Raw genomic sequence first — 26,476 nt, 5'->3', positions numbered from 1 at the left:
AGGTCTCCATTGTTGACGATGATTCTTCTCCTCGGTCTTTGATCCAGCACTGTCTGAGAGGTGATGTTTCAGGTTGGGGATTCTGGGCATCACTGGGGTCCACAGCCCTGGGACTCACACTCCAGTAGAGCAGGAGCGAGTGGATGCTTTTATTCCATATTTTCTTATATCACATGAGCCATTCAACCTATCAAGTATATGCCAGTTCTCAGAGCAATCCCATTCCCTCACTAATTTTCCCTGTAACCTATTCTCTCCACATTCCCATTAATTTTACCCCTCACCTACAGACAAGGGGCAACTTACAGTGGCCAACTAACCTACTAACCCGGATGTCTCTGGGATGTGGGAGGAAACCGGAGCCCCTGGGGGAAACTCACGCAGACACAGGGAGAACGTGCAAACTCCACACAGACAGCGGCCGAGGTCGGGATTGAACCCGGAGTCTCTGGAAGCAGTTCTACCCATTGCTCCACTGTGCTGCTCTTCATGAGGTGATGGTGTCACTGGCAAGTGTTTAACATCAGCCCCTATCTACCCCTGAGCTGAGTGCAGGGTAGTTAGGAGACAGCCACAATGCCTTGGATCTGGAGTCACGTAGAGGTCAGATGGTGTGAGCACAGCAGATCTCCTCTCTGAGGGATGGTAGTTTTCCAGTTCGTTACATTGATGACGACCGCCTTGGCGCTGCTTCTTGCACCCGTGCAGAACTCATCAATTTTATCACCTTCGCTATCAACTTCCACCCTGCTCTAGATTCTCCTGGACCATTCCTGACACTTCTCTCCCTCTTCTCTGGATCTCTCTACCTCCACCTCAGGAGACAAGCCATCCACTGATAATGCTGCTCGACCCATTGACTTCTTCCAGCAGATTGTTTGTTGCTTAGTTTTGCAGTGATCCCTACTTTAATGTACATTAAACAGTTATTAACATATATAGTAAATGTGTTATTAATACTAAACAGTTATTGTCACTTTAGTATTTCTTTTTGCACTAATTCAAAATGACCTACTGGACGTTGCACCATTCTGTTGTTTTGTGCTTGTTGCTGTGTCCATTGTATTTATTATTCCCATGTATACTGTTCACTGTAGGAGCTACACGCAAGCAGGGAGTTACATTGCATCCTGGTGTATGTGACAATAAGCTAATCTGACTCTGAATGTGACTGCTGTGAGTGTTTTTTACTCCAGATTTATTTTCAATGAATTAAAATAAAACTCCCCAGCTGCTTGTGTGGGATTCGAACCTGGCTCTCTGGATTGCTAAGTCTAGTTACGTAACCACTGTGCTTCTGCATCCCTCCTGCTGCATCCCGCTGGAAGTTGGACTCTCCCCCGACGTGGTTAATCGAGGCTCTGAGGGAGAATGGCTGCGGCCCCTACTCTCAGCCCAGGGGACCTGCTCCCCCCAGCAGCAGCTGTGTCCAGCTTCTGTGAGCCCAGGTGATGACTGGCCACACTCGGGGGTTGTCTCAGAGGGCTGCCAACACTCCGGGTTTGGACACAGGCTGACGGTCAGAGCATAGACTGCCAGCTGCCTCTGGGCTCTGGGATGGCTTCGTGCATTTGTGACACACAGCTGACAATAGGACAAACACCTTCAGTAAAATCGTGGGGAACGAGCTCCTGCTTGCTGTATCCGGCCTTCCGATCAGCACGGAGCAATAAAAATGACTCCCGATTTGTTGCAACATTCCCACTCCAATCCAGTCCACGGCAGCTGTGCCTTGGTTACTCACCTGGCCTCTCTGTCTGACTCACCCACACAGTCTGCCTGATGTCACATTCCCAGTGCTAAAGGCAGTTATCCAGATCTAACAAAAACAGCTAAAGAGCTACGAGTGAGGGGTGTGAGGGACAGAAAGCAGAGAGGGGCTGCTAATGTGACCATGGAAATAGAGAGGGGAGAGAGAGAGAGACAGAGAGAGAGAGAGAGAGACAGACAGAGAGAGAGAGTCAATGGAGAGAGAGACAGAGAGAGAGGGAGAGAGACGGAGAGAGAGAGTCAATGGAGAGAGAGACAGAGAGAGAGAGAGAGACAGACAGACAGAGAGAGTCAATGGAGAGAGAGACAGAGACAGAGAGAGAGACAGACAGACAGAGACAGACAGAGAGAGAGAGAGAGTCAATGGAGAGAGAGACAGAGACAGAGAGAGAGACAGACAGAGGGAGACAGACAGAGAGAGAGAGTCAATGGAGAGAGAGACAGAGAGAGACAGAGAGAGAGAGAGAGTCAATGGAGAGAGAGACAAAGACAGAGAGAGAGACAGACAGAGAGAGACAGACAGAGAGAGAGTCAATGGAGAGAGAGAAGGAGAGCAAGCAGGAGAGGGAACAGGGAAAGTGGAGAGAAAGAGGGTGCAGCAGTGATCATGGGAACAGAGAGAGAAAAGGAGAGAAAAGTATGGGGAGAGAAGGAAACAGAGCGGTCGGGAGGGCAGGGGAAAGAGTGAGGGAGAGACAGAGCGGTCAGGAGGGCAGGGGAGAGAGTGAGGGAGAGACAGAGCGGTCAGGAGGGCAGGGGAGAGAGTGAGGGAGAAAGGGAAAGGGAGAGATAAAGAGATGTTAAGCACCAGATGAGGCAGAAGGTGAAAGGCTGGAAAACCAAAGAAAGACTCAAAGGAGTAGAGTGGGGGGAGGTAGGAGTGGGGGAGGTAGGAGTGGGGGGAGGTAGGAGTGGGGGGAGGGAGTGGGGGAGGTAGGAGTGGGGGGAGGTAGGAGTGGGGGGAGGTAGGAGTGGGGGAGGTAGGAGTGGGGGGAGGTAGGAGTGGGGGGAGGGAGTGGGGGAGGTAGGAGTGGGGGGAGGGAGGAGTGGGGGAGGTAGGAGTGGGGGGAGGGAGGAGTGGGGGGAGGTAGGAGTGGGGGAGGGAGGAGTGGGGGGGAGCTCGGCGTGGGGGGAGAAAGGTAGGACAGTGGGTCAAAGATGAAGAAACACGATGATGCTGGGGGAACTCAGCAGGTCAGGCAGCATCCGTGGAGAAAAGCAGGCGATCAACGCTTCTGGTCAGGACCCCCGGAACGTTGACCACCTGCTTTTCTCCACGGATGCTGCCTGACCTGCTGAGTTCCTCCAGCCTCTTGTTGCTTTTTCATCTCGATTCCAGCAGCCGCAGTCCTCTCGGACAGTGGGTCAGACACTCACCTGCTAAAATTAAAAGTGACATTTGGGTCTTCACTGCTTTACATTCACAGCTTTTTTCTTGTAAAATTAAAGGAGGAATTTCATCTAAAGTAAAGCAGAAAGCAGATAGAAACAAGGAGGGAGTGTGGGAAAGACAGAGAAAGAAGAGGAAGATGAGAGAGAGAGAGATGGACAGGGAGAGATGCAGAGAGAGGAAAAGAGTATAATAGAAACAAGGATGGAGGAGAGGAGAGGGAGAGAAAGGGAGAGATCCACAGAGAGACAGATGAGAGAGAGGGATGCAGAGAGAGAGAGAGAGTTAAGGAGAAGCAGAGAATGAAAGAAAGAGAGAGCAAGAAATGGGGAGGAAAGTACACACACAGAGGGAGGGAAAGAGACGAGAGAGCAAGAGAGGGCTGGAGAGAGACAGACAGAAAGGAAAAGAGAGGTTCATTGATCGAAGGAATAGAGGGCGTGGAGTCACTTTCTCTCCCTACCGTGGAGGCAGTAATGGAGGGACAGAGAGACAGAGGGAATGAGATAGACAAGTAGGAAAAGACTGTGACCTGTGGGTGTGCTGACCGTGTGCCGTCTGGGTGAGCAGGTACATCATCTGCTCCTGCCATTGTGTTTGGGCCGTGCCGTTGCACACTGATGTTTACGCCTGTCACTGAAACGTTGCCTCCTTACCTCCGTCCTCCACCAGGACGTCCAGCTGCTGGGGGCTCCCTGCAGGTCGACGGCCCAGGAAGGTCACCTCTCCGGAATCAGCACCAACTGAGAGCCACTGCTGAGACTCGTTCCTCAGCCGGTACCTGGGAGACACCGGGAATCTCCCGTTAAACCCACGCACAGTGACTTCCGCACGTTGGCCCTGGGGAATCCGTCAGCATGCGCAGGGATGCAGGGAAGCCCAAACCATTGCGTCCACTCCATCTCTGCCCCCCCTCATGACGTTATACACCCTTGCTCTCTCCCTCCTCGTCCTCAGTGTCAACACAAACAGGATAGGGCTGTAGCATCAACCTGCATACCGTCAGCACCAGTTACCCAACACTGACCGAGGGAATCATAGAGTCATAGAACAGTACAGCACAATACAGGCCCTTTGGCCCACAATGTTGTGCCGTCCTTTACCTAAACCTCGCCAAAGACAAACTAACCCCTTCCTCCCACATATCCCTCTATTTTAAATTCCTCCATGTGCTTATCTAGCAATCTCTTGAATTTGACCAATGTACCTGTCTCCACCACCACCCCAGGCAGCGCATTCCATGCCCCAACCACTCTCTGGGTGAAAAACCTCCCTCTGATATCTCCCTTGAACTTCCCACCCATTACTTTAAAGCCATGCCCTCTTGTATTGAGCATTGGTGCCCTGGGAAAGAGGCGCTGGCTGTCCATCTATTCCTCTTAATATATTGTACACCTCTATCATGTCTCCCCTCATCCTCCTTCTCTCCAAAGAGTAAAGCCCTAGCTCCCTTAGTCTCTCCTCATAATCCATACTCTCTAAACCAGGCAGCATCCTGGTAAATCTCCTCTGCACCCTTTCCAACACCTCCACATCCTTCCTATAATGAGGCGACCAGAACTGGACACAGTACTCTAAGTGTGGCCTAACCAGACTTTTGTAGAGCTGCATCATTACCTCACAGCTCTTAAACTCAATCCCACGATTTATGAAAGCTAACATCCAATAATCTTTTTTAACTACCCCATCCACCTGTGAGGCAAATTTCAGGGATCTGTGGATATGAACCCCCAGATCCCTCTGCTCCTCCACACTCCCCAGAATCCTGCCGTTAACTTTGTACTCTGCCTTGGAGTTTGTCCTTCCAAAGTGTACCACCTCATACTTCTCCGGATTGAACTCCATCTGGAATGTCCCTATTGACTGGGACTGGATTCCCATTCTCAGAACGGTTGAAGAGGGAAGTGGAGGTGGATAGTTCAGTCCAACATGGAGATTGTTCAGGGCCTTCTCTCTGCAGAATGTCCCTTGACGCATGCTCCTAAATCCTTCAACACCCCAATAGACAGAGAAGCTATGTCCTCTAGAGAGAGGAGCTCAGAGCCTTAAAGTTGGAGCCAACTAAAGGAGGTCATCAGGACACCCTTCACCCTGGGGGTAGGGCAGATCTGGAACTCTCACTAACACCCTGCTGTTAGGTCAGACATTAAAGGGTTAACAACCCCAGCAGGTAGACAGGATGGTAAGGAGCAGCCACAGAATCACTGAGCACAGAAAAAGGCCCTTCAGCCCAACCAGTCCATGCCAACCAACATACTCGTCTAAACTAGTCCCATTTGCCCACGTTTGGCCCACAACCCTCCAAACCTTTCCTGTCCATGGACCTGTCTTGTTAATGTGCCTCCCTCTGGAAACTCATCCCACGTACAGCCCACCCTCTGGGTGAAGAAGTTGCCCCTCAGGTTCCTATTAAACCTCTCCCCTCTCACCTTAAACCTTTGCCCCCAGTTCTCTATTCCCCGGCCCTGGGGAACAGGCCGTGCATTCCCCCGTCCTGCCCCACGAGTTCACACACCTCGACAGGAGGTGTGGTGGATGGCGAAGGGGGTAGAGGGGTTGATTGACCCCTGCCGTTGACAGGGTGCGGTCGACGCGCTGCCAGAGGTCCTCACCGGATGGGCTTTGCCGGGACATCGGGGTCACGTCCCTCGAGCTTCAGTAACACGCTGCCAGGCCGCGTGTCCCAGGACACATTCACTTCGTACTCCCCCTGCGGGAGTTCCGGCCGCTCATTGACATCCTTCACCCTGACGGAGACGGTGGTAGTGGCGCTGGGAATGTAGTCCGTGCCCTCCAGCTCCTCGCTGTTCCTGGCGGTGACCACCAGCCTGTACTCACTCACTGTCTCAAAGTCCAGAGCCTGGGAAGACAGACTGTACAGTGTCACCTCATGGGGCAGCACACCCTCGGGAACTGACAGTGGGACCCTCCCTCAGTACCCCCCCCCCCCCACAGTGTGACCGTCCCTCAGTACCACCCCTCCCAGTGTGAAGCTCCAGTCAGTCATATCAATTCATATTTGTGAAATGTGTGTGTGGCAGACAGGGTGATAGGGGCAGGAAGACAGAGAGGGATACGGAGAGGGAGAGTCACAGATTTTGAGTGTAGTATGATAGAGGGAGTGAGATTTATAAATGGAAAGAGGGACAGACAAATACATTGGGAGGTAGAGAGCTGGTAGATGCATGGGAGAACGGGGCATGGAGATGGAAATCGGTCTGGGTACTGATAGATACTGAGTCAGAGGGAGATGGAGAGGAAGAGAGGGATGAAGGTGGGAGCAAGAGAGAAAGTTGCAAGGAGACTGGTAGAAGCACAATGCCAAGACAGCAATGGGACATGGTTGAACAATGACAGTGTTGTGGAGAGAGTAGGGAACTCAGCCCAATACATCACGGCCACATCCCTCCCACTGTCGGGAGTATCTACAGGAGGCGCTGCCTCATGAAGGCAACATCCGTCATCAGAGATCCCCACCATCCGGGCCACGTCATCTTCTCCCAGCTCCCATCGGGCAGGAGGTACAGAAGCCTGAAGTCCCACACCACCAGGTTCAGGAACAGCTACTTCCCTTCAACCATTCGGTTCTTGAACCAACCGGCACAACCCTAATCACTACAGTTTAGCAACACTAGGACCATTTTGATCACTTTGCACTAAAATGGACTTCGCTTTTTTGTTTTAATTGTGTTCTTTCTCGTAAAAATTGTGTATAATTTATATTTAATTAATGTTTTTCTAGCGAATGTTGTGTATCTGATGCTCTGTGCCTGTGATGCTGCTACAGGTAAGTTTATAATCACACCTGTGCACACACGGACTTGTACACATGGCAGTAAATTCGACTTCAGTTCGAGAGGTACACATATACAGAGACAGAGGCAGTGGACGTACCTTGTGTAGGATGAGCTTCCCTACATTGCTCTGTCCATCCTGCACAATTCCAAACATTTGGTCTTCATTCCCGGACTCAAACATGTACGTAACGAACCAGCCTTCGGACATGTACAAATCAGCATCGGTGGCCTTGAAGGTAATTACCTCATGCCCAATGTCAGCATCTTCGGGTACACTGATTGGGCCGTACTGCAGCACAGCAAGGGAGCGAAAGCCAATGAAAAGTAAACTAAACACTCCAGGTCTGAACTTCAGCCAATCAAATTACAATAGTGTCCACAGCCAGCTTTAATTGGTCGTTATCTGTGGTCACATGGGGTGGGGGTGTGGGGGTGGGGGTGGGGGTGGGGGTGTGGGGGTGGGGGTGGGGGTGGGGGTGGGGGTGGGAATGGGAAAGGGAAAGGGGGAGGGGAAGGGAAGGGAAGTTGTGAAGCTGGGTTTCCCCACAACCCAGCACAGTCTTTGTCAAGACTTTTCACTCCAGCATCAGCGAACGTATTTTTCAGGATCTGGCATCCCTGCACAGTCGGCATTGATCACATATTCCAAGTTGCCCTTGAGAAGGTGGTGGTGACTGCTTTCTTGAACCAATGTGTTCCGGTGGTGACGGTACACAAGTGGTTCGGGAGAGAGTTCCGGGATTTAGATGAAGGATTTGCAAGTCAGCATGTTGTACCTGAGAGTCACACAGCACAGAAACAGGCCCTTCAGCCTAACTGGTCCGTGCCAACCAAGATTCTCATCTCAACTAATCCCATTTGCCTGTGTTTGGCCCATATCCCTCTAAACCCTTCCTATCCATGGACCTGTCCAAGTGTCTTTTAAATGTTGTTAATGTACCTGCCTCACCCACTTCTTCTGGCAGCTCGTTCCATATACTGACAACCCTCTGGGTGAAAAGGTTGCCCCTCAGGTTCCTATTAAACCTCTCCCCTCTCACCTTAAACCTATGCCCTCTATATCTTGTGAAAGGGAACCTCCAGGTGGTGGTGCGTGGGCTGCCCTTAGTGGGGGAGGTCGTGGGTTTGGGAGGTGCTGTGGGAGTAGCCTGGGTGAGTAACTGCAGTGTGTTCTGTAGACGGTGCACACTGCAGCCACTGTGTGCCCGTGGCAGAGGGAGTGAAGGTTTCGGGTGGTGGATGGGGACCAGAGTGAGTTGTGTCCCTCAGCAGGAAGCTGGAGAAAGCCAGCATCTGGCAGGAGGGGAAGGGGGGATTGGGATAAAGTTGATCCTTTCTCTGTGGTGTCAGGGGAGGGAGAGCAACCCGTGTCCCAAAAGAACACTCGGGTGCCTTCCCTTCACTCAGACCAACACCCCTCCTCCTCCCCCACCCAGACTCCAGAACCTGGTTTTCAGGGAGAGGTGGGATGTTCAATATTCACCCAATCACCACCTGAACACAGGCACTGCCACCTTCCTCCCACCCAAGCCAGACCTGAGTTAAAACAGACCAGTGTAGAGGGAGCTTCACTCTGTGTCTGACCCTGGGGCTGTGTGATGGGACGGTGTAGAGGGAGCTTCCCCCTGTGTCTGACCCTGGGAGTGTGTGATGGGACAGTGTAGAAGGAGCTTCATTCTGTGTCTGACCCCGGGAGTGTGTGATGGGACAGAGGGAGCTTCACCCTGTGTCTGACCCCGGGAGTGTGTGATGGGACAGAGGGAGCTTCACTCTGTGTCTGACCCCGGGAGTGTGTGATGGGACAGAGGGAGCTTCACTCTGTGTCTGACCCTGGGGCTGTGTGATGGGACGGTGTAGAGGGAGCTTCACTCTGTGTCTGACCCTGGGGCTGTGTGATGGGACAGAGGGAGCTTCACTCTGTGTCTGACCCTGGGGCTGTGTGATGGAACGGTGTAGAGGGAGCTTCGCCCTGTGTCTGACCCTGGGGCTGTGTGATGGGGCGGTGTAGAGGGAGCTTCGCCCTGTGTCTGACCCCGGGAGTGTGTGATGGGACGGTGTAGAGGGAGCTTCGCCCTGTGTCTGACCCCGGGAGTGCGCGATGGGACAGGGAGGAGGAAACTGGAGTCCAGGATTTACAGATACATTCTTGAATAATCTGATATCTTAACGGGTTCCAAGCGTTTCAGTAAAACCTGTACCTGTTCCTGGGAGAACACAGGGGAGTGGTCATTCCACTCATCCACGTGAACTATGACACTGCACGTACTCGACAACCCTGTGAAACAAAACAGCAGGGTCAGGTTCCAGGTGGACCACGGAGACAGATTGTCCATCTCCCCCTGGCAGTGACACACCAGGCTCCCATGTCACTCGGTCACCGTCTCTGCTTGCCCTGTTCCTGGCGATGACCCTCACCCTGTGTCACAAGGGTGTGGGTTCAGGCCTGTCTCTGGGGAACATCCTTAGCTGCCACCCCAGGTGCAGGGCAGAGGAACTGCAGCATTGTCAGGGGAGCACCATCCTCTTCAGCCTTCAGGCCAGTGTGGAGAGGCTCAGAGATTCCTTGGGAGAGTTTGGAGCGAGATCCCTCTCCTGTGTTTGGCCAACGTCTTTGAAACGTCCAGAAGAAGCAGATTAAATGGTCTTTTATTGGGCAGAATCTACAGCAGAGTAAAAGGCCATTTGGCCTGACTACATGATACTCACTTTTGTTTACATTACCCACTATATCAGGAGTGCACCATTGCCCACCATCGGTTTGCTCTCACATCCCTCTGTTAGCCTGCCCTCCACAGGCTGATTACACAGCTCTCCCCAGTACTCGGCACCAACGTGTTGTCAGCAGATCTTTCCAGTATGCAGGGAGTTCTACTCTGTAGCTAAACCGCTGTGTCTGCCCTGGGAGTGCGTGGCGGGACAGTGTAGAGAGAGCTTCACTTTGTATCTAACCCTCTCCTCCTGCCCTGTGGTAGGACAGCCTAGGAGGAGTTGTACTCTTGTATCTAATCCCCTGTCCCTGCCCTGGGAGTTTGTGTAATGGCAGATATGGGACAGGGTTCCCTACAGCTGCTGCTACTGGGGAATGGGCAGATGCAGATGCCGTTGACAGCCATCGTAGTCCAACAGAAGCCACAAACCCCTCTGCATTCCCATCCGGTTAGGTTTGTGATTAGAGCACGTTCCCACTGAACTGGCAGCATAATAGAAGGTGACAGTAGTCCTTAGACTCTCATCTTTGGGAGAGTTCACAACAGGCCATCAACAGCAGACAGTTCCTGGGGTGATGAGGAGGGCTTCTGCCGAGAGAGTGTGGGCTCCTGTCTCCTCAAACCTTCATCAGTCTGCAAAGCTTTTCATCACCATTGTCCTTGTCGTCCCCTAATGCAGGGAAAATTTCCCCACTTCTCCACTCCCACCGGAATGTGGGGCTCGCTCCCACAGGGAGGGGTTGAGGTGGGCTTAAGGGGAAACTGGATAATCCCTCAAGGAAGGAGTTTGTATGTTCTCCCCGTGTCTGTGTGGGTTTCCTCCGGGTGCCCTGGTTTCCTCCCACATTCCAAAGACGTATGAGTTAGGAAGTTGTGGGTGTGCTATGTTGGCACCGGAAGCATGGCGACACTTGCGGGCTGCCCTAGAATATTCCACGCAAAAAAGATGTATTTCACTGTGTGTTCCAATGTACATGTGACTAATACAGATATCTTATCTTAGGTGATGGTAAATGGAAGGGGGTCAGTGTTCAGTAGAAGGGCCGAACAGCCTGTTCCCTGCTGTAAGGACGAGTGTACGGAACGTTTCTGGTGCACTTACCTCCTTCTGCTCCCGCTAGGTCACTGACGTGGATCAGGAGATGGTAGGTCAGTGAATGGTAGTCTATCATGTCCCTGGCCAGGGTGATGACCCCATCACTGTCCACAGTGAACAGAGGCTCCTCAGGACCCTGAGGCACCTGCTTGTGGAGTTGGAAGAAGAGATCGGCATTCTCAGTCAAATGGTCATCCTCATCTTCACCCCTCAGTTTAGCCACGCAGGTGCCTGTAAACCAACGAGCAATTCACAGGATCAGACTAGAGACCTGATGCAGTTATATAAGACCACGTTACAGTTATATAAGGCGTTGGTGAGGCCGCACTTGGAGTATTGTGTCCGGTTTTGTTCACCCTGTTATAGGAACAACGTTATTAAACTAGAAAGAGTGCAGGAAAGATTTCCCAGGATGTTGCCTGGATTTGGGGGCCTGAGTTACAAGGAGAGGTTGTGTAGACCAGGACTTTATTCCCTGGAACGTAGGAGATTGAGGGGTGACCTGATAGAGGTGTATAAGTTCATGAGGGGCATAGACAGAGTGAAAGCACACAGTCTTTTTCCCAGGGAGGGGGAACTAAAAACAAGAGGCATGGATTTAAGATCAGAGGCGAGAGATTTAAAAGGTACATCGGGGGCAGTTTCTTCACACAAAGGGTGGTGTGTATTTGGAATGAGCTGCCAGAAATAGTGGTTGAGGCGGGCACATCAGCAGTATTTAAAAGACATCTAGATAAGTCCATGGATAGGAGAGGTTTAGAGGGCTATGAGCCAAACGCAGGCAGATGGGACCAGCTCACTGGGCAACACAGTCGGCATGGACGAGTTGGGACGAAGGGCCTGTTTCTGTGCTGTATGACTCTGTGACTCTATAACCCTTGTTGGTTCATTGCGAGGGCGACCTACTTAGCCCCATTACCCCGATCTCTCCCATTGCCCTTTCACACAGTGCATCTAACATCACAGCGACGCCCTCTGGAGAGAGGTTCTTCTTTCTTCAGTTCTTTTGCCAATTACCTTAACTCTGAGACTTCTGGCTAAGTGGATTTTGCCAGGACTTGGACTGAGTTATGCAGAGAGGTTGAGCAGGTTGGGACTTTTTCATTGGAACGTAGGAGAATGAGGGGTGATCTTATGTATAAAATCATAAGGGACATAGATCGGGTGAATGCACAGTCTGTTTCCCAGGGTTGGGGAATCAAGAACTAGAGGGCATGGGTTTAGGGTGAGAGGGGAGAGATTTAACAGGAACCTGAGGGACAACTTTTTCACCCAGAGGGTGGTCTGTATCTGGAACAAGCTGCCAGAGGAAGTGGTTGAGGCAGGTACATTAACAACATTTACAAGGCACTTGTACAGGTCCATGGATAGAAAAGGTTTAGAGGGATATGGGCCAAATGCGGGCAAATGGGATTAGCTGAGGTGGGCATTTTCGCCAGTATGGACCGGTTGGGCCGAAGGGCCTATTTCTGTGCTGTATCATACTGTGACTCCAAGGAAAACAGAACTGTGCAGCACTCCAGACGTGGACTTGTCCAGTTGTGTTGTGTTCCTTACTTCAACACTCCAACTGCCTTGAAATGAAGCTCTCCATCAGCCCCACCTGTATGTCGAGTACAAGGATCCCTACCCTTCCAACTCTAGGAGGCTTTACAAACTAGCTAGGAACCGTTCAGCTATGGAATGCCTCACAACTCGCCCTGCCCTGTCACTTTGGGAGGAATCACAATTCCAGTTCACTGCGGGGCTGTTAAACTGCGGAGGCTTCACAACCGAACCAGTCCCTCAGCCCACGTCCCACAGTGGGAGGCTTCACCACAATTGCTACGTAAACGCAGGTCTTTGATTGTTCTTTACACTGCTGTGTCAGGTGAACGGCCTGCGTCAGACCAATTGCCTGCCGACGCACCTTTCTTCTCATGCTCCTGCACCATCGCCACGTAGATCTCCGGGGAACAGACGGGCGTGTTGTCATTTTCATCCGTCACCGTCACCTTCAACTCCAGTGGCTCATCGTAAAGTTCCCCATCGTAATCCAGCGCTGAAATTACAAGCTTGTACTGAAAGGGGAGGGGATACAGATTTAATCTTCTCGCACAACCACACCGCAAAGTACCTCAGGCGTCCACAGTCTTTGTCCGAGTGGTTCCTCTAATTTGCACCACACTCTCCACTCTAAACACCCCCTCCCTCCACTGCCGGTGCACCGTGGCTGCAGCGTGTACCGTCTACACAATGCATCACAGTTATTCACCCAGGCCACTCCCAAACCACCCACCTCTCCTCTCCCACCAAGAAGTTCAAGGGCAGCAGTTAGAACATAGAACATTACAGCACAGTACAGGCCCTTCGGCCCACAATGTTGTGCCGACATTTTATCCTGCTCTAAGATCTATCTAACCCTTCCCTCCCACATAGCCCCCCATTTCTCTATCATTCATGTGTCTATCTAAGAGTCTCTTAAATGTCCCTAATGTATCGGCCCCCACAACCTCTGCCGGCAGTGCGTTCCACGCACCCACCACTCCCTGTGTAAAAAAACTTACCTCTGACCCCTTCCTCCAATCACCTTAAAATTATGCCCCTTGCAGGGGAACACCACTTCCTGAGGAAGGATCTTCAACCTGAGACGTTGACCGGTTTCTCCGCAACACTGTCTGACTGGCTGAGTTCTTCCAGCACTTCTGGTGTTTTAGATTCCAGCATCTGCAGTCTAATTTGTTTACCACTTTCTGCAGACCAAGTCACACAGTGTCCTGACTTGGAAATATATCACCAGTCCTTCATGGGCACAAGGTCTGAACCCTGGAACTGGAGAGGCGTTGGAGAGGGTGCAGAGGAGATTTACCAGGATGCTGCCTGGATTAGAGAGTATGGATTATGAGGAGAGACTAAAGGAGCTAGGGCTTTACTCTTTGGAGAGAAGGAGGATGAGGGGAGACATGATAGAGGTGTACAAGATATTGAGAGGAATAGATAGAGTGGACAGCCAGCGCCTCTTTCCCAGGGCAACAAAGCTCAATACAAGAGGGCATGGCTTTAAGGTAACGGGTGGGAAGTTCAAGGGTGATGTCAGAGGGAGGTTTTTCACCCAGAGAGTGGTTGGTGCATGGAATGCGCTGCCTGGGGTGGTGGTGGAGGCTGATACATTGGTCAAGTTCAAGAGATTGTTAGATAAGCATATGGAGGAATTTAAGATAGAGGGATATGTGGGAGGAAGGGGTTAGATAGTCTTAGGAGTGGTTTGAAGGTCGCCACAACATGGAGGGCCGAAGGGCCTGTATTGTGCTGTATTGTTCTATGGTTCTATGGAGATGTGCAGGGCAGGCTTTTTTACACAGCGAGTGGTGGGTGCCTGGAATGTGCTCCCAGGGGTGGTGGTGGAGGCAGATACGATAGAGGGGTTTAGACAGGCACATGAAAATGCAGAGAATGGAGGGAGATGGACACTGTGCGGGCAGAAGGGATTCGTTTAGTTGGGCATTTAATTACTGGTTTAATTAGTTCAGCACAACATTGTGGGCCGAAGGTCCTGTTCCTGCTGTACTGTTCTAAGGCAGCTCACCCTCCGCCCACCTTCTCAAGGGCAATGAATCCTGACCTGAGCAGCAATAGCCAGACCCCACATATAACAGAATGCCATTGAGCCTACTGTACTGTGCTAGCCCTTTGAAAGAGTGGCTGTATTTAGTCCTGCACCCCTACTATTAATGCAATTCTTTTTGGGAAGGAGATGAACAGAACGTTCCCAGGATACAGCTCATGTGGAGAGATCATGTTCAACAAGGCGTTCTCCTCAGAGCAGGGTGGGGAGAAAACTTTTGCTGGAGTAATGAGGAGCTGTTTCCAATGGCGGCAATGTGTGACCAAGCGTCAGGGTGGAGGTGATCGGGAACCAGCTGGAAGAGCTGAAGGTAAAATATCCCACACCAGCTGAAAGTGGAGTCACAGGTAGACAGGGTGGAGAAGAAGGTGTTTGGAACACTGGGCTTTGTCCGTCAGGACAGTGAGTACAGGAGTTGGGAGGTTATGTTGCAGTTCTACAGGACGCTGGTGAGGCTGCACTTAGAACATTGTGCTCAGTTTTAGTCACCCTGTTGTAGGAAAGACGTCACTAAACTGGAGAGAGGGCAGAGAAGATTTATGAGGATGTTGCCAGGACTTGAGGGGTTACCCTATGAGAGGTTGGGCAGGCTAGGACCTTATTCCGTGGGATGTGGGAATCAGGGGTGACCTTATAGAGATGTATATAATCACGAGGGTGAATGCGTACTGTCTTTTTCCCAGGGAAGTGAGAAGGGAAAGATTTGAAAAGGATCTGAAGGGCAACTCTGCACAGAGGGTGATATGGAATGTGCTGCCGGTGGCTGAGGCAGGTACAATAACGACATTCAAGGGACGTTTGGACAAGAACGTGGATAGAAAAGGTTTAGAGGGATATGGAACAAACCCTGGTGAATGAGAGTGGCTTGATAGGTACTGTGGTTGGCATGGATGGGTTGGGCCGAAGGGCCTGTTTCTGTGCTGTATCATTCTTGCTGGCTGCTCCCAGGACATTCTACACAAAAGGGGCATTTCACTGTGTGTTTTGGTGTACATGTGACTAATGAAGATATCCTGTCTTATCATATTGTATCTGTGAGTCTCTGTGACCAGATGCAGATGTTGAGAAACTGAAGCAAAAACAGCCCTCTACTCTACTCCCTATACACTCATGACTGTGTGGCCAGATTCTGCTCTAACTCCATCTACAAGTTTGCAGATGATACCACCGTTGTAGGCCGTATCTCAAACAGCGATGAGTCGGAGTACAGGAAGGAGATGGAGAGCTTAGTGGAATGGTGTCATGACAACAACCTTTCCCTCAAAGTCAACAAAACAAAAGAGCTGGTCATTGACTTCAGGAAAGGGGGCGGTGTTCACGCACCTGTCTACATCAATGGTGCTGAGGTCAAGAGGGTTGAGAGCTTCAAGTTCCGAGGAATGAACATCACCAATAGCTCGTCCTGATCCAACCATGCAGACGTCATGGCCAAGAAAGCTCACCAGTGCCTCTACTTTCTCAGGAGGCTAAAGAAATTCCGTTTGTCCCTTTGCCACTCACCAACTTTTATCGATGCACCATAGAAAGCATCCTATCCGGATGCATCACGGCTTGGTACGGCAACTGCTCTGCCCAGGACCGTAAGAAACTGCAGAGAGTTGTGGACACAGCTCAACACATCACATAAACCAGCCTCCCCTCCACTGACTCTGTCTATACCTCTCGCCGCCTTGGTGAAGCAGCCAACATAATCCCACCCACCCAGGACATTCTCTCTTCCCCCCTCTCCCATCAGGCAGAAGATACAGGAGCCTGAGGGCACCTACCACCAGGCTCAAGGACAGTTTCAATGCCACTGTTATAAGACTATTGAACGGTTCTCTTATACGATGAGATGGATGCTTGACCTTACAATCTACCTTGTTTGACCTTGCACCTTATTGTCTACCTGCACTGCACTTCCCTGTAGCTGTGACACTTTACTCTCTATTCTGTTATTGTTTTTACCTTGTACTTCCTCAATGCACTGTGTAATGAATTGACCTGTACGATCGGTATGCAAGACAGGTTTTCCACTGTACCTTGGTACAAGTGACAATAATAAACCAATTCCAATACCAAATGCTGGGAATACTCAGCGGGTCAGGCAGCATCTGTGGAGGGAGAAACAGAGTCAACATTGAGGATTAATAACTGACGGGAGGTCCTCAACCTGAAATGTTAACTCTGTTTCAGTCTCCACAGATGCTGCCTGATCTGCTGAGTGTTTCCAGTGTTCCCAATGTCTTTATCCGCAGTGAGATGTTGTGGTTGGAGCCCAGTGCCAGAAGGGTGGTGATAAGTAGACTCAGCAGGAGCTTTCAGATGGGAAATACTTTGGGGGGGGTGGGGGTGGTATTTGCAGGGAGGGAGTAGGGAGTGGGTTGCCACTGTTCTGTCAAAGAGCCACCACTGCCTCCATGGTGAACGGCCTCCCTCATTCTGCAACTTACCTCTGCTTCCAACTCACGGTCCAGGGGCTGGGTCAGGTAGATGCTTCCCCGCTCGTCAATGATGAAGAGCCCCTCATCGACGGGAAACCTGGACTCCAGTCTGTACCGCACTTGGTTGTTGTTCCACTGAACCTGTGAGAAACAGTTTGGGGTGAGACACAGTTTGGGGTGGGGCACAGTGTGGTGTGGGACACAGTTTGGGGTGGGACACAGTTTGGGGTGGGGCACAGTGTGGGGTGGGGCACAGTGTGGGGTGGGGCACAGCGTCAGACAGTCACTGAAGATGTTTCGTTCCATTCATCTCTCGGGTGTCACAGAGCTGTAGAGTTACACAGCACGGAAACAGACCCTTCGGCCCAACTGGTCCATGCTGAACATGGTGAAGACTGGAGCAACACACAATCTGCTGGAGGAACTCAGCAGGTTGAGCAGCATCTGTGGGGGGAGAGGAATTGTTGATGTTTCGGGTACAGGGTTTCAACCAAAATGTCGACAATTCCTTTCCCCCCACAGACGCTGCTCGACCTGCCGAGTTCCTCCAGCAGATTGTGTGTTGCCTGCCGACCAGGATTCCCATCTTAGTCCCATTTGCCCGTGTCTGGCCTATATCCCTCTAAACCTTTCCTGTCCATGTACCTGTCCAAGTGTCTTTTAAATGTTGTTATCTGTTGAATCGCTGGCTAGCCTATTTTCAATTGTTAACAATAAATTAATAAAAATTAATCATAAATCCCTAACTGGCATTGAGCAGGAGATGGTGAGCTACCTTCTGTCCCTCTGGTGAAAGTGCTCCCACAGTGCTGGTGGGGACGGAGGCTGAACTGTAGACCCAGCGATGGTGATGGTTCTGCAGTTGTTGGGTCACCAGTCCTCTGGAACACTGCCCAGTAACCCAGGGCAACAGCGAGACAGTGTGGTCCCTCTCCCCACTCTACCACTGAGTCTCAGGTGCTGGGGTCAAGCCCCAGGCCAGTGTGAGCTGGGAGGTTTACGTTGACACCTGCAGCAGTACTGACTGGATGGGAGGTATTTTCAAACAACAGGTAGAGGGTGTCCTGTTAACCATCTCGGGGACCCTGCCTTGAAGTGGTGAGTTGTCTTGGAGTCCTAGAGTCATACTGCACATTTATCCCCGACTAACAGATGTTCTCACTGCTATCTCCATGTGGGAGCTTGCTGTGCCTTCAGAAGTACCTCACTGGTCGTGAAGAACTGTGGGAGGTCCTGGCATGTTATGTCCCTCCTTCATTTCAGAGACTCCTTAACCATGGCTGAGCCCTGACATGCTGGGTGTAAGTCTGGATGTCTAGGGCTGGGAAACAGGTGGACAAGAGGGTGTTGGCCATATGTGTGTGTGATTGTGTGAGTGTGAGGTGTGAGTGTGTGAGTGTGTATCTGCCTGTATGTGTTTATGTGTATGTCTGTCTGTATGAGTGTGTGTCTGTATGTGTGTATGAGTGTCTGTATGAGTGAGTGTGTGTCTGCCTGTATAAGTGTGTGTGTGTGTGTGTGTGAGAGAGAGAGAGAGAGAGAGTGTGTGTGTGAATCCAAAAGCAGTCAGATTTAAATTCCTGTACACATCCCTGCGAGGAGGAGGGAGGGGGAGGGAGTGAGATAGAGGGGGAGGGAGGGGGAGGGGTGGGGGGGATGGTGAGAACAGACTCTGTTTCTCCAGCATCTGTGACCACCCTGGGATCCCCCGGGATCTCACAGCCAATGGAGTGTAGTTACTGGAAATGTGGAATCTGTGCACAGCAAGATCCAATAAACTGCTGTGGTAATGACCACACCACTGACCCCACCCACACACTGACCCACCCACACCACCCCACCCACACACTGACCCCACCCACACACTGACCCACCCACACCACCCCACCCACACACTGACCCCACCCACACACTGACCCACCCACACACTGACCCCACCCACACACTGACCCACCCACACACTGACCCCACCCACACACTGACCCCACCCACACCACCCCACCCACACACTGACCCCACCCACACACTGACCCACCCACACCACCCCACCCACACACTGACCCCACCCACACACTGACCCACCCACACCACCCCACCCACACACTGACCCCACCCACACACTGACCCACCCACACACTGACCCCACCCACACACTGACCCACCCACCCACTGACCCCACCCACACACTGACCCCACCCACACCACCCCACCCACACACTGACCCCACCCACACACTGACCCACCCACACCACCCCACCCACACACTGACCCCACCCACACACTGACCCACCCACACCACCCCACCCACACACTGACCCCACCCACACACTGACCCACCCACACACTGACCCCACCCACACACTGACCCACCCACACACTGACCCCACCCACACACTGACCCCACCCCCACCACCCCACCCACACACTGACCCCACCCACACACTGACCCACCCACACCACCCCACCCACACACTGACCCCACCCACACACTGACCCACCCACACCACCCCACCCACACACTGACCCCACCCACACACTGACCCACCCACACACTGACCCCACCCACACACTGACCCACCCACACACTGACCCCACCCACACACTGACCCACCCACACCACCTCACCCACACACTGACCCCACCCACACACTGACCCACCCACACCACCCCACCCACACACTGACCCCACCCACACCACTGACCCCACCCACACACTGACCCCACCCACACACTGACCCACCCACACACTGACCCCACCCACACACTGACCCACCCACACCACTGACCCCACCCACACACTGACCCACCCACACCACCCCACCCACACACTGACCCCACCCACACCACTGACCCCACCCACACACTGACCCCACCCACACACTGACCCACCCACACCACTGACCCATCCACACACTGACCCACCCACACACTGACCCCACCCACACACTGACCCCACCCACACCACCCCACCCACACACTGACCCCACCCACACACTGACCCACCCACACACTGACCCCACCCACACACTGACCCCACCCACACCACCCCACCCACACACTGACCCCACCCACACACTGACCCACCCACACCACCCCACCCACACACTGACCCCACCCACACACTGACCCACCCACACCACCCCACCCACACACTGACCCCACCCACACACTGACCCACCCACACACTGACCCCACCCACACACTGACCCACCCACACACTGACCCCACCCACACACTGACCCCACCCACACCACCCCACCCACACACTGACCCCACCCACCCACTGACCCACCCACACAACCCCACCCACACACTGACCCCACCCACACACTGACCCACCCACACCACCCCACCCACACACTGACCCCACCCACACACTGACCCACCCACACACTGACCCCACCCACACACTGACCCACCCACACACTGACCCCACCCACACACTGACCCCACCCACACCACCCCACCCACACACTGACCCCACCCACACACTGACCCACCCACACCACCCCACCCACACACTGACCCCACCCACACACTGACCCACCCACACCACCCCACCCCCACACTGACCCCACCCACACACTGACCCACCCACACACTGACCCCACCCACACACTGACCCACCCACACACTGACCCCACCCACACACTGACCCACCCACACCACCTCACCCACACACTGACCCCACCCACACACTGACCCACCCACACCACCCCACCCACACACTGACCCCACCCACACCACTGACCCCACCCACACACTGACCCCACCCACACACTGACCCACCCACACACTGACCCCACCCACACACTGACCCACCCACACCACTGACCCCACCCACACACTGACCCACCCACACCACCCCACCCACACACTGACCCCACCCACACCACTGACCCCACCCACACACTGACCCCACCCACACACTGACCCACCCACACCACTGACCCATCCACACAATGACCCCACCCACACACAAACTGACCCCAACCACACCACTGCCGCATCCACCCCACCCCACCCACACACTGACCCACCCACACACTGACCCCACCCACACACAGCCCCACCCACACACTGACCCACCCACAACACTGACCCACCCACACACTGACCCACCCACACCACTGACCCACACACACACTGACCCCACCCACACACTGACCCACCCACACACTGACCCCACCCACACCTCTGACCCACACACACACTGACCCCACCCACACACTGACCCAACCCACACCTCTGCCCCACCCACACCACTGACCCACCCACACCACTGACCCAGCCACACACTGACCCACCCACACACTGACCCCACCCACACCACTGACCCACACACAAACTGACCCCACCCACACACTGACCCCACCCACACCACTGACCCACCACACACTGACCCCACCCACACCACTGACCCCACACACACCACTGACCCACCCACACCACTGACCCCACCCACACACTGCCCCACCCACACACTGACCCCACCCACACACTGACCCACCTACACACTGACCCCACCCACACCACTGCCCCACCACACACTGACCCCACCCACACACTGCCCCACCCACACACTGACCCCAACCACACACTGACCCACCCACACCACCCCACCCACACAGTGTCCCCACCCACACCACTGACCCACCCACACACTGACCCCACCCACACCACTGCCTCATGCACACACTGACCCCACCCACACCACTGACCCCACCCACACACTGACCCCACCCACACCACTGACCCACCCACACACTGACCCCACCCACACACTGACCCCACCCACACCACTAACCCACCCACCCCACTGACCCCACCCACACACTGACCCCACCCACACCACTGCCCCATCCACACACTGACCCCACACACACTGACCCCACCCACACCACTGACCCACCCACACACTGACCCCACCCATCACCACCCCACCCACACACTGACCCCACCCACACCACTGACCCATCCACACACTGACCCGACCCACACCACTGACAACACCCACACCACTGACCCACCCACACACTGACCCACCCACACCACTGACCCACCACACACTGACCCCACCCACACCACTGACCCACCCACACACTGAACCCACCCACACAACTAACCCACCCACACCACTGACCCCACCCACACACTGACCCACCCACACACTGACCCCACCCACACCACTGACCCACCCACACACTGACCCCACCCACACCACTGACCCCACCCACACCACTGACCCACCGACACCACTGACCCCACCCACACACTGACCCCACCCACTCCACTGACCCCACCCACACCACTGACCCACCCACACACTGACCCCACCCACACACTGACCCCACCCACACCACTGACCCCACCCACACCACTGACCCACCCACACACTGACCCGACCCACACACTGCCCCACCCACACCACTGACCCACCCACACCACTGACCCACCACACACTGACCCCACCCACACACTGACCCCACCCACACCTCTGCCCCACCCACACCACTGACCCCACCCACACATTGACCCACCCACACACTGACCCCACCCACACCACTGACCCACCACACACTGACCCCACCCACACCACTGACCCACCCACACACTGACCCCACCCACACTACTGACCCACCCACACCACTGACCCCACCCACACACTGACCCCACCCATACACTGACCCCACCCACACCACTGACCCACCGACACCACTGACCCACCCACACACTGACCCCACCCACTCCACTGACCCCACCCACACCACTGACCCACCACACACTGACCCAACCCACACACTGACCCCAACCACACCTCTTCCCCACCCACACCACTGACCCCACCCACACATTGACCCACCCACACACTGACCCCACCCACACCACTGACCCCACCCACACACTGACCCCACCCACACCACTGACCCACACACACACTGACCCCACCCACACACTGACCCCACCCACACCACTGACCCCACCCACACCACTGACCCACCGACACCACTGACCCCACCCACACACTGACCCCACCCACACCACTGACCCACCCACACCACTGACCCCACCCACACACTGACCCCACCCACTCCACTGACCCCACCCACACCACTGACCCACCCACACCACTGACCCCACCCACACACTGACCCCACCCACACCACTGACCCACCGACACCACTGACCCCACCCACACACTGACCCCACCCATACACTGACCCAACCCACACCACTGACCCACCGACACCACTGACCCACCCACACACTGACCCCACCCACTCCACTGACCCCACCCACACCACTGACCCACCCACACCACTGACCCTACCCACACACTGACCCGACCCACACACTGACCCCAACCACACCTCTTCCCCACCCACACCACTGACCCCACCCACACATTGACCCACCCACACACTGACCCCACCCACACCACTGACCCACCACACACTGATCCCACCCACACCACTGACCCACCCACACACTGACCCCACCCACACACTGCCCCACCCACACCACTAACCCACCCACACCACTGACCCCACCCACACACTGACCCACCCACACACTGACCCCACCCACACCACTGACCCACCCACACACTGATACCACCCACACCACTGACCCACACACTCACTGACCCCACCCACACTACCCCACCCACACACTGACCCCACCCACACCACCCCACCCACACCACTGACTCACCTCACAACCTGATGCCCATCTCAGTGACGGTAGATCTTTGGCTCCAGGACTGTTTCCAATCTCAGACAGAGAGTCGTACAACACAGACACAGGTCCTTCGGCCCAACTGGTCCATGCTGACCAAGATTCCCATCTAAGTGTTTGGCCCATATCCCTCTGATATGTCTAACACCCTCTGAGTGTTTGCCCGTGTTTGGCCCATATCCCTCTGAACCTTTCCCATCCATGGACCTGTCCAGTTGTTAAACAGTGTTATTGTACCTGCCTCAACCACTGCCTCTGGCAGCTCGTTCCATACACTGACCACCCTCTGGGTGAAAAAGTCGCCCCTCAGGTTCCCATTAAATCTCTTTTAAATAAAAACAAAATGTAAAAAAGATGCCAGGGAGAGTGTGTTCAGGGAATCAGTGAGATGGAGAGATGCCAACAAAAAGAATATGAGGTGCTGGAGGAACTCAGCGGGTCAGGCAGCATTGTGGGGGGAGAATGGACAGGCGACGTCTCGGGTCGAGACTCTTTGTCTGGACTGACCCGAAACATCGACTGTCCGTCCCCCCCACAGATGCTGCTGACCTGCTTGAGCTCCTCCAGCAGTCTGTTTCCTTGCTCCAGGTTCCAGCATCTGCTGTCTCTGGTGTCCCCAAGGAAGCAGAATGCTGGGAGACTGGGTGCCTTGGGAGGGAGTGGAGGGGGGGCATCTGTGCAACAGCGGGGCGATATGGTGAGAGGGCTGCTCAGCCTCAGCTGGCGAGCTGGATGTGTTTATAAAGCACAGAATGCCAGAGCTCTGAAGCAAGCCGAGGCCCCACTGCCTCTCTCGCAGTAACGACCTGGAAAATCCCAAGCACTGCCTGTTGACAAGCCCAGCCGTCACACCACAGTGTCCAGAAAAAGAAATCTTTATTGAGTCTTCTGCCCGGAATTAGCTCAGCTCCTTTCCATCGTTCAGTTCTATATTTAGATCTACCTTGATAGGCTTTGGCTTTTATTTCAGGGAAAAATCCAACACCAGAGAAAACAGCTGGTGCTGTCACTTATCTCGGCCCACTTACCCCTCCCGGTCCTGTTCTCACCCCCTGCTCCGTCTCCTGATTCACCGACTCCAGGGAATCCAGTCCCCAAAACCCTCCCACCAGCTCCTTGCCTCTGGTGCAGTAAATCCCTCCACATGCCTACTGAGGGGAAGGGGATCCGTGTTCCCAGGAGGTCATCAGATGCACTTGTCCATTCTCTGAAATCATATGGCCTCCAACCCGGATCTCTGAGCTGGATCTCTCGAACTGGGTCTCTCGAACCGGATCTCTCAGCCCTGATCTCTGAGCCGGATCTCTGAGCTGGATCTCTCGAACTGGGTCTCTCGAACCGGATCTCTCAGCCCCGATCTCTGAGCCGGATCTCTGAGCTGGATCTCTCGAACTGGGTCTCTCGAACCGGATCTCTCAGCCCCGATCTCTGAGCCGGATCTCTGAGCCAGATCTCTCGAACCAGATCTCTCAGCCCCACTGATCTCTGAGCCGGATCTCTCGAACCTGATCGCTCAGCCGGATCTCTGAGCCAGATCTCTCAGCCCCGATCTCTCGAACCAGAGCTCTAATCCCCAATCTCCCTCCAAAACCACATCTTGCCACCATTAATGTTCAGAAGTTGGCACGTTATGTTGCAGTTGTACAAGGTGTGGGTGAGGTCGCACTTGGAATATTGTGTTCATTTTTGGTTACCCTGCTATAGGAAAGATGCCATTAAGCTGGAAAGAGTGCAGAGGAGATTTGTGAGGATGTTGCTGGGACTGAGTTATAGAGAGACATTGAATTGGTTAGGACTTTTTGCATTGGAGTATAAGGTGTATAAAGTCATGAGGGGCATAGATAGGGTGAATACACTCAGTCTTTTTCCTAGGTTTGGGGAATCAAGGACATAGGTTTAGGGTGAGAGGTGAGAAATTTAATAGGAACCCAAGGGGCAACTTTTTCACCCAGAGGGTGGTCCGTCTATGGAATGAGTTGAGGCAGGTACATTAATAGCACTGAAAAGACACTTGGACAGGTCCATGGATAGGGAAGGTTTAGAGGGATGTGGGCCAAACATAGCAAATGGGACTAGCTTAGATGAGAATCTTTTCTCCACAGATGCTGCCTGACCTGCTGAGTTCCTCCAGCATCATCATGTTTTTCATCTAGATTCCAGCATCTGGAGTCCTTTGTTTCTCTAGATGGGGATCTTGGTCAGCATGGACCAGTTGGGCTGAAGGGCCTGTTTCTGTGCTGTATGACGTGCAGTGATCTTACTGCAAGAGATGTCGGTGTTGGTGGGACATCATGGATTGCGGGAAGATCGTCTACATTGAGTGGGAGAGACTGAAAGGTATGAATGACTTCCTCTTGTATGTTTCCACAGGACATGGGCATCAGTGGTAAGGCCAGCACTTTGCAGAGTCACAGAGTGGTCACTGCACGGATGGGGGCTGTTCAGCCTATTAAGTGCATGCTGGGGCTGTGTAAGAGCAGTCCAGCTAGTTTCACACTCTGCCCTCTCTCCACAGCCCGGTGAATTCTTTCCCACACTTATCCATCTCCCTTTTGAATCTGCCTCCACTCCTCCCAGCCGAGCACTCCCGGTCCTGACCACACACCGTGTCAAATAGACTTTGTTCATGTCTTTTTCCCAGGGTAGAAACATCAAGTACTAGAGGGCACACATTTAAGGTGAGAGGGGGAAAGTTTAGAGGAGATGTGTGGGGCAGGTTTTTTTACACAGGGAGTGGTGGGTGCCTGGAATGAGCTGCCAGGGGTGGGGGTGGAGGCAGATACGATAGAGGGGTTTCAGAGGGTATTAGTCAGACATGTGAACGTGCAGGGAATGGAGGGGTATGGATCGGGTACAGACAGAAAGGGTTTGGTTTAATTTGGCATCCTGTTCGGTGCAGACATTGTGGGCCGAAGGGCCTGTTCTTGCTGTACTGTTCTGTGTTCTATGT

The 26,476-nt window shown here is 53.7% G+C and overlaps 1 protein-coding gene across 3 annotated transcripts in view; it reads right to left on the bottom strand.

The window, feature by feature from the left end:
* cdh16 (cadherin 16, KSP-cadherin) overlaps positions 1–26,476 on the bottom strand; it is a 77,642-nt gene that overhangs the window by 16,661 nt on the left and 34,505 nt on the right. For all 3 annotated transcript variants that reach the window (XM_052028425.1, XM_052028426.1, XM_052028428.1), the window contains exons 8-14: positions 16,798–16,929; positions 12,671–12,821; positions 10,768–10,992; positions 9,156–9,232; positions 7,055–7,246; positions 5,773–6,020; positions 3,817–3,941 (exon numbers count right to left, since the gene is read on the bottom strand). In XM_052028425.1, the coding sequence (XP_051884385.1) occupies positions 3,817–3,941; positions 5,773–6,020; positions 7,055–7,246; positions 9,156–9,232; positions 10,768–10,992; positions 12,671–12,821; positions 16,798–16,929 (1,150 nt within the window). The remainder of the gene's footprint in view (positions 1–3,816; positions 3,942–5,772; positions 6,021–7,054; positions 7,247–9,155; positions 9,233–10,767; positions 10,993–12,670; positions 12,822–16,797; positions 16,930–26,476) is intronic.

This window comes from Pristis pectinata, chromosome 13, assembly GCF_009764475.1.
Source record: "Pristis pectinata isolate sPriPec2 chromosome 13, sPriPec2.1.pri, whole genome shotgun sequence".
In the NCBI taxonomy this organism is placed as follows: Eukaryota; Metazoa; Chordata; class Chondrichthyes; order Rhinopristiformes; family Pristidae; genus Pristis; species Pristis pectinata.
This window is presented reverse-complemented; position numbering and strand designations above follow the sequence as displayed.